General features: G+C 45.2%; 1 protein-coding gene across 1 annotated transcript in view; it reads right to left on the reverse strand.

Moving 5' to 3' along the window:
* The window catches only part of CDCP1 (CUB domain containing protein 1), a 36,743-nt gene extending 24,180 nt beyond the window's left edge, over positions 1 to 12,563 (reverse strand). The window contains exon 1 of the mRNA XM_033165689.1: positions 12,303 to 12,563. Within this exon, the coding sequence (XP_033021580.1) occupies positions 12,303 to 12,381 (79 nt within the window). The 5' untranslated portion in view covers positions 12,382 to 12,563. The remainder of the gene's footprint in view (positions 1 to 12,302) is intronic.
* Between the last annotated feature and the right edge of the window lie 8,177 nt (positions 12,564 to 20,740).

Raw genomic sequence — 20,740 nt, forward strand, 5'->3', positions numbered from 1 at the left:
CAGTAGTATTAAAAAAAAAACCAACTCGTTTTCATTCAGCATTCAACAGAGGAAGTCTTACTCGGGGATATGTAGCAGATTTTCCAGAACAACTGCAAATGCTCTCGAATTATCATTCGGGTGTGAGCCTGGTACAGATTTGTCGTTCAGTCGTGTCCAACTCTTCGTGACCCCATGGACCAGAGCACGCCAGGCACGCCTATCCTTCACTGCCTCTCGCAGTTTGGCCAAACTCATGTTAGTAGCTTCGAGAACACTGTCCAACCATCTCATCCTCTGTCGTCCCCTTCTCCTTGTGCCCTCCATCTTTCCCAACATCAGGGTCTTTTCTAGGGAGTCTTCTCTTCTCATGAGGTGGCCAAAGTACTGGAGCCTCAACTTCAGGATCTGTCCTTTGAGAATGGATAGGTTTGATCTTCTTGCAGTCCATGGGACTCTCAAGAGTCTCCTTCAGCACCATAATTCAAAAGCATCAATTCTTCGGCAATCAGCCTTCTTTATGGTCCAGCTCTCACTTCTGTACATTACTACTGGGAAAACCATAGCTTTAACTATACGGACCTTTGTCGGCAAGGTGATGTCTTTGCTTTTTAAGATGCTGTCTAGGTTTGTCATTGCTTTTCTCCCAAGAAGCAGGCGTCTTCTAATTTCGTGACTGCTGTCACCATCTGCAGTGATCATGGAACCCAAGAAAGTGAAATCTCTCACTGCCTCCATTTCTTCCAGGTCTAATCGGGAGGCGTGTGTCTGAGAAGGAATACACAAATTGCCAATAAGAGCTACAAACTGTAGCGGGTCCTCAATGATGGAAGCAGTAACAGGCAGCCTGTTGACCAAATTTGAACCCCATTGGCTGCTGTCTACATTGCAGGATTTCTATCGCTCAGTAGTGCTCATGACAGTCATAAAAGGGCTAAAAAAGCCCCAAGCCGCCTGGGAATTAATGAACATGGAGGAGGAGTTAAGAAGTAGGGGGAATTATGTAGACATAAACTTAGCAACTAACAACATTGTTTCCTCTACATTTCCTATCTCCTTACTCTCATGAGGACATGTGTATCCTAATTCCCAGCAGCTCAGAATCTCCAGGCCAGCAAGAAAAAAGATACTTGGATGGGGGGATTGTAACAAGGAAACCACTGCAAACAGAAAGTTTTCACAAATCAGCATTAAAAGGGACAAACTAGTACATCTTTGCAGCTAAGCTGCAGGTTTTTCAAAATGTATCGTCTGTGCATTTAGGATATGTGTGTGTGATATTTGATGGAATCAGAGCAGGCACGGGAAGGGGATTTAATTATTATTAATACTCCCTTTTTTAAAAAATAAAATGCTTCTCACGCAAGAAATGTCTCAAAGTGACTTACAAATCTGTAAAATACACAAAGCTTACAAATACTGTGTTTCAAAACAATTGGCCTTCCCTGCTGGGCTCCTGGGGGAAATCCTTCTTCTGAACCTGGTATTTGCCTTTGATGTGGGGGGGGGGAGGGAGGGAAGAATTTGCCACTAAAAGACATTTCCCCTTAAGGCAAATAGCACCTTCCCAAGGTGGATTTTCCTCCAGACTACAGCAGGGGAGAGTAAGGATTAAATTCCCTCTCTCTGCTCTGCTCTCACCCTTCCCAACCACCTGCTGGTGCAATTTGCATTTTGAAAAATCAGCAGGTTAGATGCAAAGATACAATTAGCATCATGTCTAACTTGTCCCAAAGAGATATATGCACACCTCGGGCTGAAATGAGAAGTGAAACAAGGGCAAGAGAGTGAGGCAAGATAACAGACATGAAAAACTCAGACCACAGACACACACACATCATTCCAATATTTTCCGCAAGGCACCGCTCAGCGCTGCGCAACACCCAGCACGTAACGCTCAAAAGCAAGGGCTCGACAAAAGAACAAGGAAGTTGTCAGCTGGACGCAGAACCAGTCAGGCCAAAGAAGCATGTTTACTCTGGTAAATGAAGCTTCTGCAAACATTGAGCTACAAAGCTAAGCCTGTCTTTCAAAGGGACCAACTAAGCATGCATTTCTCCTAGATTGTGTACCTTGGACCAGATTGCTTAGGTGCCCTTTATGCCTTACAAGAGTGCCGAGGGAGGCATTTTCCTGTGAATTATGTCCATGGTACTGTTGGGGTCCGCTAATTGGGCCCAAGCTGCCTTGGTCACTGAAAAGCCAATAAATGCCACATAGACAAGAGGAGATTCCCATAACCACTCATTTATTCAGCTGAGTAAAACAGAGCAGGCGAGCCACACTCACCAGCGTGGTGGTGAAGCCGCCCCAAATAGCCTTTGTACTTTTTATAGACATCCCCCCCTCACTTTCCCCCTTTTGAGGTTCCTTGTGCTGATCTAAACAGGACACCCTGCCTGGAGACCTTGAAGGGGAGAGTTGCCTGGCAGAGGGAGGTTTTCCTGAAAATCGCCTAGCAATGTTATCTGGTCTTCACATATTCGAGGCTCACCCTCCTAAATTCTAAAGCAGGCAGTTTTCTACAGAAGCAACATGGAATCAGTTAGGCCAGGCACATGTCCAACAGGTAGATCGTGATCTACCGGTAGATCACTGGACGTCTGTGGTAGATCACTGGTAGATCACTGGCTCCCCCCAAAGAAGCTCAACAACTTTGGCTCCCCTAAAAAATGATCAACATTTTAGTCCTTCACCCCCCCCAAAAAAACCAGGGCATTCCTCCCACCTCAGAAAAGCTCAACAACTCTGACATGAACCCCTAAAAAATGGGCCTTCCTCCTTCCTAAAAAAGCTTAACTCTGACCTGAACCCCCCAAAAATCACTGCCAGATTTTAATTCTGTGAGTACCGGTAGATCACAGTCTCTTCAGAGTTGGCCACCCCTGAGTTAGGCTAACCAAAAAATAGGACAAGAACAGCCCTCTGTGGCTTTTCCTGAGAGCCCACAGTACCAGTGAACAGGCCTGATTTTAGTGGCCGGCATGCCTGGATATCTGCAAGGCAAGGCCACACAGGTAAATGGTGCCTCTGATCTTAGGCTATCTTAGGGAAGAGAAACGGATAAGGAGTAAACCCTACACAAATCCAGAATGGAGTCCCTAAGATGGTTGTACACTTGTACACTTCTTTCTGGCAACTTCTTCAGCCAAGCTGGTGCCAAATGTGACATTGGTCAGGCCGAGAGGGGGATCTTGTCTTTTAGGCAGCCCAGGACCTCCATATATGCTCCTCGGGCATGTGCCCCATGGACACAAGCTTTGGTGCTGTTAAATGCAATGGCACTTTTTCCCTGACGCCGTTGGGCCAGCCCTCACTTAAACCTCACAGAACACCAATTCCACAAATTCCAGCAAACTACCCCAGATTATCTTGTGGGGGACTTGTGTAAGGGAAAACTTAATAATTTGGGAGTCTCAGGCAGGATTTGATCAAATAAACAAGAATGATTTTATTAAATAAAGGAAGTTTGTGACACAAAGTGGGTAAAACATAGGATACTTCAGATTATAATGCTATTTCACTTCAGTTCTTTCTCAGTTGTTGCACAGCTGTTGCAGCTTAATGCTTTGGTTCTTGAACAAGGTGGTACTTCCTGTCAGTTACACACTCCTTTGACAACCCTGCTCCTGAGGTACTCCAAGTAACAGACCCAAGGGATCTCCACACCCCTCTTAACTGGTTTGGGAGTCTTCTCTTTTCGTAGAAGAATCTCTCCCCTCCTGACTGGAATGAATGAGACCTAAGTAGACTGTCTCTTTACAGCTTCTACTTCTCCTGCCTCAGCCTCAGCCTCCCAGTTAATTCCTGGCCTATTAACTCTCACAGGACGCCACACACTGTCCTTCACACTAAGCTCAGAGACTCCTTTCTCTAGCTTGTGATATTTTCCTCAGAGTGGATGTTTCTACCCAGAACCAACTCTCTCTCCCAGTCCCAGGGCTGGATTTAGGTTTGATGAGGCCCTAAGCCCCTGAAGGTAATGGGGCCCTTTATATGTCCAGCTGTCCTTTGTCAACAACATATTGCCGCTGCTTTTTGTGTTGAATATATATGCTATATGGTAATTTATGGACCTAATAGGTATCTAAAGCCATTTGCCACTGTTGCTGTATGTAGGTTTAATTTTATTTCTTTTTTATCTTATATTTTGGAAACGTACATCCAGGTTTTTTTCCCTTTAATTTTTTTGGGAGCCCCCCAAGAGAGTGGGGCCCTCAGCTATAGCTTGTTTAGCTTATATGTGAACCCGGCACTGCTCTCTCCTCTCACTCCCTATTTCCCTACCTATTCTCCCAACTTCACCAACTGTCTCTCAAAATCCTCTCCTTTTCAACTCCCCCTCCTGCAAACCCAGACAATCATAAGCTGCCATTCGTCAATCGTTTGCTGGCAGGAAAAAAGGAAAAAGAAAACACTTGTTGACCCAACCTGCCCAGCAAAACAAACTTTTCCGTCACCCTAACACAGTGGTTTGACATCACCCCCGGAGTGGCACTCCATTGTTTCTCCAGACAGACAGAAGCCAACGGCAGTGGGGGGTCATGGTGAGGAGCAGGAGAAACATGGAGCATTGCACACGAAGAAACAAGACGCCATACTTTTTATACTTCAGTTATGGTGTAAAGGTAAAGAGACCCCTGACCGTTAAGTCCAGCCGCGGACGACTCTGGGGTTGCAGCACTCATCTTGCTTTACTGGCCAAGGGAGCAGGCGTTTGTCCGCAGACAGCTTCCGGATCATGTGGCCAGCATGACTAAGCTGCTTCTGGCGAACCAGAGCAGCGCACGGAAACGCCAAGCAAGTCCCGCTGAGTTCAGTATGGCTTCCTCACAAGTAAATGGGCGCAGGGCTACAACTGTCCATTCCTGAATACCTTGAATATGCTTCTATGTCACTCTATTCTGGCTAGTGATCAATAGTAGATCCTTTCAAACAAAACACTGGGAATATTTATCAGCAGGTGACTAATGCTACATAATGAAACATTACAATGCCATTACCACCAAGTTGTAGCCATTGATGTGGCTTGTCCAGGAAATTGTTATCAGTCAGTTTATTTAGTAATACTGGTGCTCCAGACAATTTTGAATCAGCTGTAGTTCCAGAAGATCTTCTGATGTTCTAAATATTTTAGGACCCGATTTCACATGTTTGACTTTACATTGAGAAAACAACACCCAAAGGAGTGTGCCGTGTTAAATTTGGGTGCTATGATATAAGTATCTCATGTATTCCCAATAGCCAAGGTTCTGTTTCATCGGTTTTACTTGGAAAATATTTCTTGGGGTAGTTGCAAATAGGGGGGAAGGCCCTGGCATCTCCAAGCAGGGTTGAGAGAGACTTTTTCTGAAACCCTGGAATGTAGCTGCAAGTCAAGGCAGGGCTACTTGGTCTCCTTACAAGGCAGATTCTTATGTTCCCATTGTAAAACCCAACAATTCAACTGCCTCTACATTGCTAAAACTCTTGAGGAAAAAAGAATGAAGGAGCTGAAAATTGCTAATATACTGTTACCCAAAGATCTCTGCGGAGCTTGGTCACCTGAAACGTTTAATCACATCGTAGGGCAGTTTCGGTTTTTCTGGTGCCGCCTCCATTGTGCTAGTTATTAAACAGTTCATGTTCAAAGGCAGCCAACGCAGAGCAGGTGGAAAGTGACAAAACTACAAGAGAAACATCTGTGGAATCTCCATCTCCACCTTTAGCTAATGGTTGGACCAGATGACACTTGAGGTCTCTTCCAACTCCAAAATTCAGTGATTCTTTGAAATATGCTACATAGAATGGAAGTAGTCTGGGCACTTTCAGATATCACCAGGCCAGTCCAATTCTATGATTCCACCAAACATAAACTGCTCGGAGCCAGCTTTGTGATGTCAATGATTTTGGATTTGGAGCAGCTGGCCAGCAAGTCCAGGGAAGTTCTCTGAAATGCACAGAGCTGCTGTCCAGTTCTGCAGGGATTTAAGGAATGCTTTTATTCATTTGATTTGTAATTCAGCCCATCTCAAGTGTCTGGAGTGGATAATTAAAACAAACTAGTTGAAACAAGACTCACTAAACCTTATTAATGGCACACTGTACATCTTGCCATTCACACCAGTCATCAAAATCTAGTTGAAGATGACACGTCTTGAAGAAGACGCTTGCCGTCAGACTTTATGAAAGCTCCTAGATAAATTATTCTGCAATTAAGGAGGCGTTATTAAGAACGCCTCTCCACACCGACCTTTTCATCCCTAACTTGGCACATAGTCCCTAACTTATAGAACTCTTCTCCTGTCTTAGGAATGGCAACAAATGTTGGGTCCAAGCTACCGGTATATAACAAGCACATAGAAAAACAACAGGGGGCAAGAACAATAGATACCATAGGGATGTACTCCCAATGACACATCTAACATCTGGAGTAAGGCCATGGTGATCTGATCTTCCTGTTCCTGTTTAAGCATTATAAAGGTCAGTGCCCTGTAGAGAGCTTTACAGTGGTCTAGCTTTGAGTTTACAAAGATATGAATGGTGGCTGCTAGTGTGGTGTAGTGGTTAAGAGTGGTAGACTCATAATCTGGTGAACCGGGTTCGCGTCTCCGCTCCTCCACCTGCAGCTGCTGGGTGACCTTGGGCTAGTCACACCTTCTGAAGTCTCTCAGCCCCACTCACCTCACAGAGTGTTTGTTGTGGGGGAGGAAGGGAAAGGAGAATGTTAGCCGCTTTGAGGTAGTGATAAAGCGGGATATCAAATCCAAAATCCCTATGCACCAGGGTAGATTTTATTTAAATCAAATCGATTTAAATCCCTAGTCAGTAAAACTTGATATTCTTATTATTATTACTTACAGAAAGATTCATTCTTGCTGGTATAATTGCAATATTTACAAGCAGATGAAGGTTTCATCTTTGGACTAATAAATTTTCAGAGTAGTTTTTACAGTTATATAAAAAATGACAGATTTGGTTATACTATTAGAAATACTGTACTTAGACAGATAATTATGAAATTATTGTGAGGTTTAATAAGTTAACTGTTTATATTTGGACAACTTTTCTGCTGTACTTTATCAGAAGGAGAAAAATGATCATTTCCTTAATAACAATTTAAACAATTTATTTAACAAAAACAACAACATTGTAGCATATGTATCCATGTTTGTTAACTGGTGTGCTTAAACAATTCTTTAAAAAAAAAACTTAGACTGAGTTTTAGCACACATGAAAAACTTACAACAAATCCTTATTTCCTGATGAATAACCTTTGGACTATAATGTAGCTTAAATAGAAAACTATCTTTAGAAATATTTTTCTTCCAAAAGTCTTTTATTTAAAAAATCCAATTTAAACAAAATAATCCGATTTTATTTTTTAAAATCATTGATTTTTATCCACCCTGGTTGGTCAATAGGATTTTTGAAATACCTTCCCCCCCCCCCCCCGTGCAAATCTGGATCCATATATATGCATAATGCTGTTTTCTGCAATGTTCCTGCTGTCTCCAAGAGATTCATAATGTATTTCTCCAGACTTGAGCTTGTAAATAAACAATAGCATAGCCACAATAGGCTTTCCAGTTTTCAAAAAGATATTGTAGGGCTGGGAAAAGGTACAGAAAAAAGTGATTGAAAGGGTGGGGCACCTTCCTTCAAGGTATTTCAAGTGTGGCGATGATACTATATTGTTCAGGGTGGTAAACAAAACAAGGTATTAAAAGGAGCTCCAAAAGGACCTCTCCAAACTGGCTGAACTGGCATTAAAGTAGTAAATGCAGTTCAACACAAGCACATAGGGACAAAAAAGAACAACCACCCCAACTTCACATATACACTAATGGAGTCTGAACTGGTAGTGACTGGGTTGTGGTGGGCCCTTGTGTGAAAACGGCAACTCTGCGTGTGGTGAAAAAAGTGAATTCTGTGTGGGAAAAGAAGAAAAGGGCCCAATAATAATAGAACTGCTAATATCACCATGCCATTATAAGAAACCAAATCCATGTGTTGTTTTGGTCACTCCATTTCAAAAAGGATATGGAAAAGGTAGGAGAAAGGGCAACTAAAATTATCCCTATGAGGAAATTTGGGGATAATTAGCTGAGAAAAAAGGTGATTGAGAGAAGACAGGGTGTTGTTGTTGTTGTCTAGTCCTTTAGTCATGTCCGACTCTTCGTGACCCCATGAACCAGAGCACGCCAGGCACTCCTGTCTTCCACTGCCTCCCACAGTTTGGTCAGACTCATGTTAGTAGCTTCAAGAACGCTGTCCAACCATCTCATCCTCTGTCGTCCCCTTCTCCTTGTGCCCTCCATCTTTCCCAACATCAGGGTCTTTTCCAGGGAGTCTTCTCTTCTCATGAGGTGGCCAAAGTACTGGAGCCTCAACGTCAGGATCTGTCCTTCCAGTGAGCACTCAGGGCTGATTTCCTTAAGAATGGATAGGTTTGATCTTCTTGCAGTCCATGGGACTCTCAAGAGTCTTCTCCAGCACCATAATTCACAAGCATCAATTCTTTGGCGATCAGCCTTCTTGATGGTCCAGCTCTCACTTCCGTACATTACTACTGGGAAAACCAGAGCTTTAACTATATGGACCTTTGTCGGCAAGAAGACATGGTAGATGTGTATAAAATGTTGCATGTTTTGGAGAAAGCATGTGGAGAGGTTTTTCTCCCTGTCATAAGATACTAGAGCTTGGGGGTCGTCCACTGAAATTGGTTAGCAGTAAAGTCAAGACACAACAATGGTCACCAAAGGGGGACTAGACAAAAACTATGGAAGGTTTATTTGTTGGGGCTATTTGGAAACAGAACATCACTGAATGCCAGTTGTTGGGAGAGAAACATTGGGAAAGGCCAGCCTTCATGCCTTCCTTATGCGATTCCCAGAGGCAACTATGGGAAGCAGGATGTGGAACCTTTGGTGTAAGCAAGTCAATATCTTATGTTCATATTTAATCACCATTAGGGATAAGATCCAAAACCTTCCAGCAAGATAAGTCACATCCTTCAGGGATTTTTTCTCCCTTTTAGGCACAATAATTCAAGAGTTATCTTGCAATGCCGTCTGGGTGATATTTAGTCAACATTCAGCTATGCTGTTGCCTGACTACAAGCCACAAATCTTCCTACAGTACAGCCCATCCCTAGATCAAAATAATAGCACTCATTCACACCTTTTTGTTTTCTAGAACAGAGCCTTCCCATACCATCTTCCCTGTTTCTAATTCTACAGCTACAGGGACAGGATGCATTGGAACTTCAGAGATAAGACTTCTGGGGAGTTTTTGTTGGCCAGCTTAGTAGCTTTGTTTAGATTTGTTGACGTCCAAATCCAGTAAACCGGCCCTATTCCATTCTTATCAGTAAAAAGGCTTTTGGGATTTATTGAAGTCCCACTTCTCTTAAAGGACCAAGAATCTGGATTTCCTCAGTAAGATAATAAAATTGACTGAAATGCGTAGGATAACAAGCATGTTTTGTGTGTGGCACTCAAACAGTCAGTGATGCAAATATAGCATTAAGAAGGAGCCAGTTAAAAACTGCTATTTCTGGCCTCTCTTGTCCCAGAGAGGCCTAGTTGAATGAGTAACATCAGTTGCATGTTGTAATAAGATTGCTCTTTTTTATAACAAAAAACTAAGACTTAGAAGGAGCTTGGAAGGAAAAACCACTTGTATTATGGAGCAGGGAATTAAATTATGTTAAAGTGTGCCGGGTGTCAAAAACTGGACATGCTACTTTTCCATGGGTGTCTGGAATACCTTCACAAATCATTAACTAACTCAAATGAGGCAACATTTGCATAAATTGTGTATAATTAAAGCTCTGGGGGGGGGGAAGCTCTGACAACACAAATATTGAGTGTGAGCTATATAGAACTTTGTGAATCAAAGCTACTACACAGGAAACACCAGAAGTGTTTGGATCGGATCAAACAACTTTCTAGGTCAGTGTTGCAACAGCAACACTTCTTAAAAAGCTGCTTTCTGATAAACCGTTGGGAGAGTATGGCCAACCAACAGTGTTCCCAGTCAGAATCTGACTGTGCTAGCAGAATAACGTCAGAATGATACCCTGGCACCAGATTTGTGCTGCATTAACCATCATGCAGATACATCGGAGCATGGAATCACTCCACACAAACTAAGAAGAACTCTGTGCTCCACCCTCTCTTAAAACTAAGGTTACAGTTGCCAAAACAGAATGTCTAGTTGCCATTTTGGAGTAAGACAGCTTGAAAGCCTTCTTTTTCAAATGATGGACTGACTGTGATTGATTATCCGTCAAACATCTGGCTAGTTCCAATGACAACCTTGAGCTAGGTTAAGAGCTTTGAGAACTTAAAGAAGAGTCACTTGATCCACACTTGATCCAGGGACAGTCCACATACATATTGGCCTACTCCAACCTCTTTTTCTGCACATAAAAAAGCATTTTGGTTCCTGAAATTCATTCCAATTGTGCAGATAAAATATAACTGGTAGAATTCTACAGGGTGGGGTATTAGTGTGTGAAGACAATCAAGATCTAATGATCCCCAGTCATGCACCTAGCATGAGTTTGGCCAAACTGCGGTAGGCAGTGAAAGATAGGCGTGCCTGGCGTGCTCTGGTCCATGGGGTAACGAAGAGTCAGACACGACTAAACGACTGAACAAACATGCAACTCCAGATAATGGCAATGTCAGGCATCTTAAACCTAAGTTATGGGCGCAACAATGCCTAGGTGCACTTTTTTATAACAAGAATACAAAGCTGAAAATGAATGAACTGCAGCTAAAATTCATTTTTCACATGGTCTAGTCCTTCCCCTGCCCACCCTCCCTAATATTCTTAAGAGGGTCTCTTCTCCAGTCTTCAGAGAGTAGCTGGAAGTGGGGAGGCAGAAAAAGACCCTCCTTTTCTTCCACTCTGCAGTTTTAATCTGAAATCTTAGGCGCAGTACTGCGCCCAGAGCTCAGAAACCGCTTGCGCTAATGAAATTTTCTGTCGCAAAATGAGCCTAGAACAATGCAAGTTTCAAACACTGCGTTGGAGAGTTATGGCGCCTGCTGTGGTTACAGAGGCTGATATGGGAGAGACATGTTTCGCTGCAGGCTGGGCAGATAAAGGTGTCCAGTTTTGCTGCTATATGTGCGGTTAGTAATGGAAGTATATAAATAGAGTTATAGAATTGTAGAGTTGGAAGGGATCCTGAGGATCATCTGGTCCAAACCCCTGCAATGCAGAAACAGGCAGCCGTCCCATACGGGGATCAAACCTTGGCATTATCAGCACCATACTCTACCCAACTTGAGCCATGAACTGTGGTATAATCACATCTGCAGCACTAATAAGTCGGCCCAAAGCAGCATAGATATACCAAAAGCAACTACAGTGGAAGTGAAAAATACTGCAGTGTTTTATTAAAACAAGCAAGCAAGCAAACAGCTACCAGTCACTTCAGATTCAGGATATGCAGTTTACTCTAAGAACAGTCCTGCAAAATCAGGCCAAGGCCCATCTACAGTCCTGGATCCTGTACTCACAGTGACCAACTAGACGCCTATATGGGAAACCAGCAAGCAGGATCTGACCACAAGGGCACTCTCCTCTGCAACTCTTATTCAGAAGCGTACTGTCTCCTACCATGGAGGCAAAAGCACAGCCATCAAGGCTAATAGCCACTTATACAGCCATGCATCTGCCTTTTCCTCTTTTAAAACCACCCAAGCTGGTGGCCGTCACTACCTCTTGTGGCAGCGAGTTCCGCAGTTCCAGTGCGGCCGCCAACTAACAAAAGGAGACATGAAAGTTTTCCTTGGTAGAGGGAATAAGTAGAGATGCCGTTCACTTCTTCCGCACCCCGTTAAATTTTCAATGCCATCTCCAGGCCAGTCCGACTCCGATCCCCTTTCCTCAGACGGAAAGAAAGAAAACTCCGAAACGAAAGAGCTCCCCGCCAACTCGCTTTCAAACTTTCCAGGGTCCGGCGCTCTCACGGGTGGCGAAGGCGCCGCGCACGCCAGGAAGTTGCCAAGGCGCGCTGGCGGTGGGGGGACGTCGATTCTTCGTGGAATCGGGAGACTCGCAGAGTTGGAAGGGAGCCCGATGGGTCATCTAGCCGAACCCCGCGCGGCACAGGCTTTCGACCAACGCGGGGTTCGAACCCACGACCCTGAGTCCCACGTGCCAATCACGGGGCTCTCCCGGTTACCTCTCCAACCCGCCCTCCGCGACTCGGACAAGCCTTATTACCCAGAAAAAAAACTCCCCGCTTCCGATCCGCCGGGCGCACCTTTACGCTGACCCCACCCAAAGCACGCGTGGGGCAGAGGCGCCCGATCGCCGCTTACCTCCGCGCTGCAGGGTCACAGCAGCCAGCAGCAGGAGTTGGGCCAGAGGCAGGAAAGCGATCCAGAGACCCGCAGCCATCTCCGCGCATCTGCGCCCCCTGCGATCCTGCAAGGGGGTGGGTGGTTTCTCTCCTCCCTGGTCGCCGGACCGTGGAGGAGACTCCTCCGGGGTGGCTGATCTGGTGGCGACGCCCTCCTCTTCCTGCTCTGCCTCGGGTCAGGAGGAGGGAGGCGACGGCTCCTCCCTTTCCCTGCCGCCCATCCCCAGGTGCAAAAAAGGGACTCCTCCTCTTCCCCCGGTGCGCGCGCTTGTGGGAGAAGGTCTGGGCTGCCCTAGGAGGAAGTCGAAGTTCCCGATTGAACGGCGTCTCCCACCCACGAGCTCCCGCGTCGGGTGCCCACTTTGCGCACCCTTGTCGGAGGGGATCCGTGGGATTCTCAGCACATCGGCCTACTCTTGTTGATGTGCCTGGGCGCGCCCTGGTCTGGGGAAGCCAGGAGATCTAACTCAGTGTTTTTCAACCTTTTTTGGGCAAAGGCACACTTGTTTCATGAAAAAAATCACGAGGCACACCACCATTAGAAAATGTTAAAAAATTAACTCTGTGCCTATATTGACTATATAAAGTAATTCTCTTGAATAGGAATCAAATAAACAAATTTTTCCCACGGCACACCAGGCAACATCTCGCGGCACACTATTGTGCCACGGAACAGTGGTTGAAAAACACTGATCTAACTAACTAACCAAAATCCTAGGAATTGTAATGCCGGGATCATGGAATGTTCGAGTTGGGGACCCCGAGGGTCTTCAAGTTCCAACCCCCTACAATGTAGGAATCTCTTGACTCGAACCCACGACCCTGAGATTAACAGGCTCCCGCTGTACCTGCTCAGCTAATCTCAGGCTATTCTTAGCTCTTAACAAATTGCTTGATTTTGTATGGGGGCGGCGGCGTGAAGATGGGGGTTGCTGGTGAGCTTTTCATGAATAAATCTGGGTGTTAAAGGTCCAGCCCTCCAAATATTTGCTTCATAAGTTAGGAGTGGGCTCAACTGGCCAAAGAAAAGTGTGGGGCGATTGCATGGCTGCACTGATATTTGTAGAATGTGGTTTGTTTGTGTAGAAATTGCTACACAATTATTGGAATTACGCCCCCCCCCCCCGAAGAAAGTGGGACTCACTTCCCAATAAAAGCAGTAGTATGGGGCTACATCTAGGCATGTGAAAAAGCCAAGAGGACCTCAGAAGTGTGGCCTCCATCTGCGCATGCCTGGTGAACTGTATTTTCCAAGTTCTTACTCCCCCTGCCCCACATCCCTGTGACATGAGAGATTTGAGTATCATTCTGATGGCATCAACGTCCCATTAATTCATATAGAGCACAATGCACCAGGAAGCCCATTCATTTCAATGGGATTGTGCAAGTGGAAGTCAGGCCTATTCTCTTCTCTGCCATCTTCACTGGTGCCCCAAATTCATTGCCCGTTGTGTATGCATATGTGTGCTTGTTTGTATATGTGCTAGGGAGATAGGATTGTCCAGATCTCCCCACTGGGTGTAGGGGGGAGAGGGGCAAAGGTGTGGTTCTGCTGTATAATATGTAAAGCTGCCCTCAGAAGTGAGAAGACACTCTGTGTGTGCTCAAGAGGCATTCTTTTTTTTACATCTTTGCTTCCAGGCTCTGACCTTGGAAAATAAGCTTTCAGGGCGGAATCCCTGTGAATCCTGGTTCTGCTTGCACTTTAACTGCAACCCACTATCCTACAAACATGTAAGAAAAGTTCTGGGCTTATTTCTTCCAATCATGGCCTTAGGATCAAGGTGTGCATCTTAAACTGAAAGAATTTTCAGAGCAATTCACTTTAAGCAGAAGTTTATCTGTCTTAGAGGGGTGCGGATTCACAGCCTTACACTTCAACCTGTACAAATTAATAGGACTAAGCATTGCTGTTTGGGCTAAAGTGCTAGAGAATCTTTCCCAGAGATCAGTGGTGAGGAAGACGCCCTGTAGGTTTGCCACCTTTCTAAAACTGCCTTTGTGCTTGTGCCTTTAACATACAGTACTCAGGTTAAGCTGTCACACCATGAAAAAATTAATCTGCCGTTACTGTTAAAGTCAACCCACTTTGTTGCAGTGTGCATTCTGAGCCTCTTGGGTTTGCCGATCAGAAGGTTGCCGGTTCGAATCCCTGCGACGCAGTGAGCTCTCGTTGCTTGGTCCCAGCTCCTGCCAACCTAGCAGTTCGAAAGCACGCCAGTGCAAGTAGATAAATAGATACCGCTGCGGCGGGAAGGTAAACGGCGTTTCCGTGCGCTCTGGTTTCTGTCACGGTGTTCTGTTGCGCCAGAAGCGGTTTAGTCATGCTGGCCACGTGACCCGGAAAGCTGTCTGTGGACAAACGCCGGCTCCCTCTGCCTGAAAGCGAGATGAGCGCCGCAACCCCATGGTCACCTTTGACTAGACTTAATCCAGGGGTCCTTTACCTTTTTATTATTATTCCCAATTCCCTTCCCAAACCCCTGGATACTGTGTGAATTTTCTGAAGTATAGTTGCTCGGCTTTTCGCTTGCCCCCTCTTCCTCCTTTCCTTGCCCTTCCCTTCTCCCTCCTTCCCTCCCTCCCTCCCTCCCTCCCTCCCTCCCTCCCTCCTTCTCTCTCTCTCTCTCTCTCTTTCTCTCTCGTTTCTCTTTTCTCTTTCTCTTTCTGTCGCTCCTGCATTTTCCTAGCTGTTTTTAGCTCTCCTTTCACCCCTTCCGCTTGCCACAAAAAAAAGTCATGAGGCAATTTTGACCTAACGGAAAAACATGCACAGTCATCATCAGTAGCCGATTGGGTGACAGAGTGCATGATTAATGGAAGTGTTGTAAGGGGGATTTTGAGGAGTATGGAAGAGACATCAGCGGTCATCTAGTTCAAAAACCCTTCTTGGTGGCAGGATCTGTCATGTCCTGAGCCTTTCCTATCCTGGAAGAATATGGTCCGCTGCAGTGGGAGCAAAGAATACTCATTTATCAGGCAGAGAGTCCAAAGTTCTCTCGCTGCCTATAAGCTTCTAAAATAAGGGACGTGTTGTTTACATTATAATAAACACAAACTGCTGAAATAAATGGAATGTACCATGATTTACAGTGGGAAAGGGGGGGGGGGGTATCATGTGAGTCATTATCCAACCTGACCTGATGTACTAGCAAATAGTATGTGGTTTTGTTGAGTTTTGACAGCAATATCGTGAGAAAGAGAGGGTGACTTTAGATGTGACGGGGATGCCGGAAGGCAGAAAATGCAAGTTCCTCAAGCTGCCTCCCTCCTTTGTGCTTCTCTGACAGGCCTAAAACAGAAATTTGCCATCTCTTCCTACCACCCTTGCCCCCAAGTAGACATGTGCAAACTGGCATGTTCTATTTCTAGAAGTTCTGCTTCTGTTGTGACCTTAGGGGAAGGTGTAGCTCACTGGCAGAGCATCTGTTTTGCATGAGGAAGGAGAGCCAGTGTGGTGTAGTGGTTAAGAGCGGTAGACTCATAATCTGGTGAACCGGGTTCGCGTCTCCGCTCCTCCACATGCAGCTGCTGGCTGACCTTGGGCTAGTCACACTTCTCTGAAGTCTCTCAGCCCCACTCACCTCACAGAGTGTTTGTTGTGGGGGAGGAAGGGAAAGGAGAATGTTAGCCGCTTTGAGATTCCTTCGGGTAGTGAAAAGCGGGATATCAAATCCAAACTCTTCTTCTTCTTCTTCTCTCAGGTTCGATCCCTGGCATTTCCTGGTAGGATAGGAAATGTCCCCAACCTTGATGAAGAAGTTAAAGCAGTTATGATACATTGGGCTATATGAATATTCAACTTTCATCTTGGGAAAAGTTATGGAAAGAGGAAATAAAATTTACTGCATGCTGCTCGGTCCCTGCTCCTGCCAACCTAGCAGTTCGAAAGCATGCCAGAGTGCAAGTAGATAAATAGGTACCGTTCCAGCGGGAAGGTAAACGGCATTTCCATGCACTGCTCTGGTTCGCCACATGAACTGGCCACATGACCCGGAAGCTGTCTGTCATGCTGGCCACATGACCCGGAAGCTGTCTGCGGACAAACACCGACTCTCTCAGCCTATAGAGCAAGATGAGCGTGCAACCCCAGAGTCATCCGCGACTGGACCTAATGGTCAGCGGTCCCCTTAACTCTTTACGTAGCCAACCTAAGGCCCATGGGCCACAAGCGGCCCACGGGGGTCATTTAACCAGCCCCCGAAGCAAGCCGCCTGCTCAGAGAGTCCCTGTGCGCTGCGCTAAACTGGTGCATCGCTGTGCGGGAACTCATTCCATGGTGCCAGAAATCGTGCCTGCACATGCTCAGACGCCGAAAATTGTGTCTGCGCAGATGCCAGAAAACGCAGCCGTGCGCAGCTTATGCGCGTGCGTGCAATCCGGTCCACAGAGGGATCTCCGCTGGAGTGAACCGGCCCAGGCGAGGTAAACCTTGCCAACCCCTGGATAAGAGGAAACATCAAATCTTCTTGATCTCTGGACATAATTCTGGCTCTTCTTTAAGCATTAAAGGGAGGTACAGATTATCACTTCATTTAGCTTACCGTTTCTGAAAACTGTCGACGAATAAAATCTATTACCTTTTGATGAACACTGGAAAATGACAATTAAACTCGACTTAAAGCAGTAGAATGCGGAAAATTGTTCTAAAGTAATGACCCAGGAGGTTGAAATATATTGTAATTACCGGCAGCAGGACGACAGTGAGCAAAGGGTAACTTTTTACATGCAGGAACAATTAACAGATTGTAGGAAGTATTGGGCTGGGTAATGATTTCTCAAGGGAGGAAGTGAAATGCGGCAACTTGATTAAAATCGGGCTCAGAAGCATATCAATGCAATTTGGAATACAGTGGTACCTCGGGTTAAGAACTTAATTCGTTCTGGAGGTCTGTTCTTAACCTGAAACTGTTCTTAACCTGAGGTACCACTTTAGCTAATGGGGCTTCCCGCTGCCGCTGCGCGATTTCTGTTCTCATCCTGAAGTAAAGTTATTAACCTGAAGTGTTATTTCTGGGTTAGTGGAGTCTGTAACCTGAAGCGTCTGTAACCCAAGATACCACTGTATAAAGATTTATGTCAGGGCTAAGAAACCTTTGACCATCCGGATGTTGATATACAACAACAATATTATATATATTTTTAAACTCCCTGCTGTTAAAACGTTGGTCAGCATTTCAAAATTCCTGCATAACAAGGTGTTGTTGAAGGGGCTTGAATGGGGCTTGTTCTTCAAGTAAGTGTGTGTTGGATTGAGGCCTTATTCTGTGCTTTTACTTAAAAATATAACTCCAGTAGTAGCAAAAGTCTTAAATTAATAATAAATAGGGTTTTAAAGTAGACAAATGATGATCCTTCGTTAGGCATTAGTTGGGGTTTGGAACTTTCTGGGGAGATTTATTTTTCCCTTGTTTTCTTTTCCAACTGCGTGTCTGAGACAAGGAACCAGGCATCATTAAAGAGGGTTGCATAAAAGGAATGGCACCTTCAAATCTGTAAGACTTGAGTGCTGCTGAGCTGCACAAATTGTTACAAACAACGCTTGTTCCCATTGTTCCCTAATGCAGTTGAAAATCCCAAGCTTCGCTATGGCTATTACAGGAAGCGTTCGCATTTACTGAAATCGTTTATTCCTTTTTCTGTTAGAAGCTTTTCCTTTTTTGGGAGGCAACCTTTACCTGCTGTTAAAATTCCAAGAATCTGTATTTCCTACATGTTGTTTTTAGGAAGATCGCTCAAGCCTTATATACAGAGGTTGAGTAGAACTGGTTTGTGTGCAACTTGTCTACACATGCACTGCTAGCTTATGTAATCGTTGATTCTTCCCAAGAGACAGTACAGTAGTCTTGTCACACTAAGCCAACAGCACAGGGTGGAAGGACTGTAACTCAGGTGTGGAGAGCATGCTTAGCATGCAAAGGGTCCCAGTTTTAATCCCTGGCGTCTCCAGGTAAGCTGCTGTCAGATAGACAATACTGAGGGAGATTAACTAAAAGGTCTCACCTTATATAAAGCAGGTTCCTGCTCTCAGTGCAGAAAAGGAGAGTTCAGATGTAAAGGAGAATCATAGAATCCTAGAGTTGGAAGAGACCACAAGGGCCATCCAGTCCAACCCCCTGCCAAGCAGGAAACACCATCAAAACATTCCTGACAGATGGCTGTCAAGCCTCTGCTTAAAGAGCTCCAAAGAAGGAGACTCCACCACACTCCTTCCATTGTCGAACAGCTCTTAGTGTCAGGAAGTTCTCCCTAATGCTTAGGTGGAATCTTCTTTCTTCTAGTCTGAATCCATTGCCCCATGTCCGCTTCTCTGGAGCAGCAGAAAACAACCTTTCACCCTCCTCTATATGACATCCTTTAATATATTTGAACATGGCTATCATATCACCCCTTAACCTTCTCTTCTCCAGGCTAAACATACCCAGCTCCCTAAGCCGTTCCTCATAAGGCATCGTTTCCAGGCCTTTGACCATTTTGGTTGCCCTCCTCTGGACACGTTCCAGCTTGTCAGTATCCTTCTTGAACTGTGTTGCCCAGAACTGGACACAGTACTCCAGGTGAGGTCTGACCAGAGCGGAATACAGTGGTACTATTACTTCCCTTGATCTAGATGCTATACTCCTATTGATGCAGCCCAGAATTCTTGAACGTCTTAGTTGTCGAACAAATCAGCTCCCGAAACACCGAAAAACCGGAAGTAAGTGTTCCGGTTTCCAAAAGTTTTTTTTGGAAGCCGGATGTCCAACGCAGCTTCCGCTTGAGTGCAGGAAGCTCCAGGAGTCAAACTGAAAGCCATGCCTTGGTTTTCGAACGGTTTTGGGAGTCGAACGGACTTCCGGAACAGATTAAGTTCAAGAACCAAGCTATGACTGTAATTTCCTCCATCAATGAGAGAGACTGTGTTTACTCCAAAAGTAAATCACATTATGAATATTCTAAGCTATAATAATAATAATAATAATAATAAATTTATTATTTCTACCCCGCCCATCTGGCTGGGTTTCCCCAGCCACTCTGGGCAGCTTTCAACACAATATTAAAAAGAGAAAAAAACTTCAAACATTAAAAACTTTCCTAAACAGGGCTGCCTTCAGATGTATTCTCAAAGTCAGATAGATGTTTATTTCCTTGTCATCTGATGGGAGGGTGTTCCACAGGGCAGGCACCAGTACCGAGAAGGCCCTCTCTTAGATAACCTATAAATTTTTCCCATTCTTTTGTAAAATTTTTGTCCTCTTTGTTCCTGAGTTTTCCAGTCAGCTTTGCCATCTCGACATAGTCCATCAGCTTGGTTTGCCATTCCTCTCTGGTAGGGACCTTGTCTTCTTTCCATCTCTGGGCTAGTAACATCCAGGCAGCTGTTCTGTACATAAAAAGTTTTTTTTCTGGTCCTTTGAAATGTCGGTACCTGTAATTCCTAATAAAAAAACTTCTGGTTTTTAAACAAATGTTATTTTAAACATTTTTTTTTCATTTCGTTATCTATCATCTCCCAGAAAGCTTTTATCACCTTACAAGTCCACCACATATGATAAAAGGTGCCTTCTTTTTCTTTACATTTCCAGCAGATATTTGTACTTGTCCTATACATCAATTTGTCTGTCCTTAAGCAGCTGCACTGACTTCTAGCCCATCCCTGACCCTGCTGCAACCACCGTTTCCAAACAGTAGCCAGGGCCGGTGCGTCCATTAAGGTGAACTAGGCAATTGCCTAGGGCGCCAAAATGGAGGGGGCGCTAGCCAGGCTTGAGTGGGGGGCGGGGGCGGGATGGGCTAGCAGCAGCTTCTCCGCTGTAGCGGAGAGGTGCTGCTTGCCCCCTACACCCCCCCGGCTCCTGCTAAAGCAGGCTTTGGCGGGGGGCAGGATGGGCGAGCAGAAGCTTCTCCGCTACAGCGGAGAAACTGCTGCTTGCCTCTCCACTACCCCCACCTCCCGCTAAAGCAGGCTTTGGCGGGGGGCAGGCGGCAGGGGGCGCCAGAAGGTGGTCTCAACTAGGGCGCAAGAAACCCTAGCACCGGTCCTGACAGTAGCATATATTCTGAGACACACCTTTCTGTGGTACTCTAAATTGCAGTAAGAGCACTGATTTTTTTACTCTGCCCCAAATCTTGTAAGACATACTTTTGTACAGGAAGCTGAGAATATAATAATTGTCAATTCAGAAGTGTCGGAATACGCTACACGGATCCGCTATAGGATCCACATTTATTTGTTTGTTTGATGAGGTTTTCAGGAACTACTTTTGGTATTGCTACGCGCAAAAGCGAAAGCGAAAGTAAGAATGAATAGTTTGGTTCACCAATGAGATTAATCCGCCTTTATTTTATAGTTCCGGTCATGTTCAAAGTTATTAATGAGCGTTAAACTTGCATACCGGAGAACCCTCTTTATTTAGT

The sequence above is a fragment of the Lacerta agilis genome, chromosome 12 (assembly GCF_009819535.1).
Source record: "Lacerta agilis isolate rLacAgi1 chromosome 12, rLacAgi1.pri, whole genome shotgun sequence".
NCBI classification, from domain to species: domain Eukaryota; kingdom Metazoa; phylum Chordata; class Lepidosauria; order Squamata; family Lacertidae; genus Lacerta; species Lacerta agilis.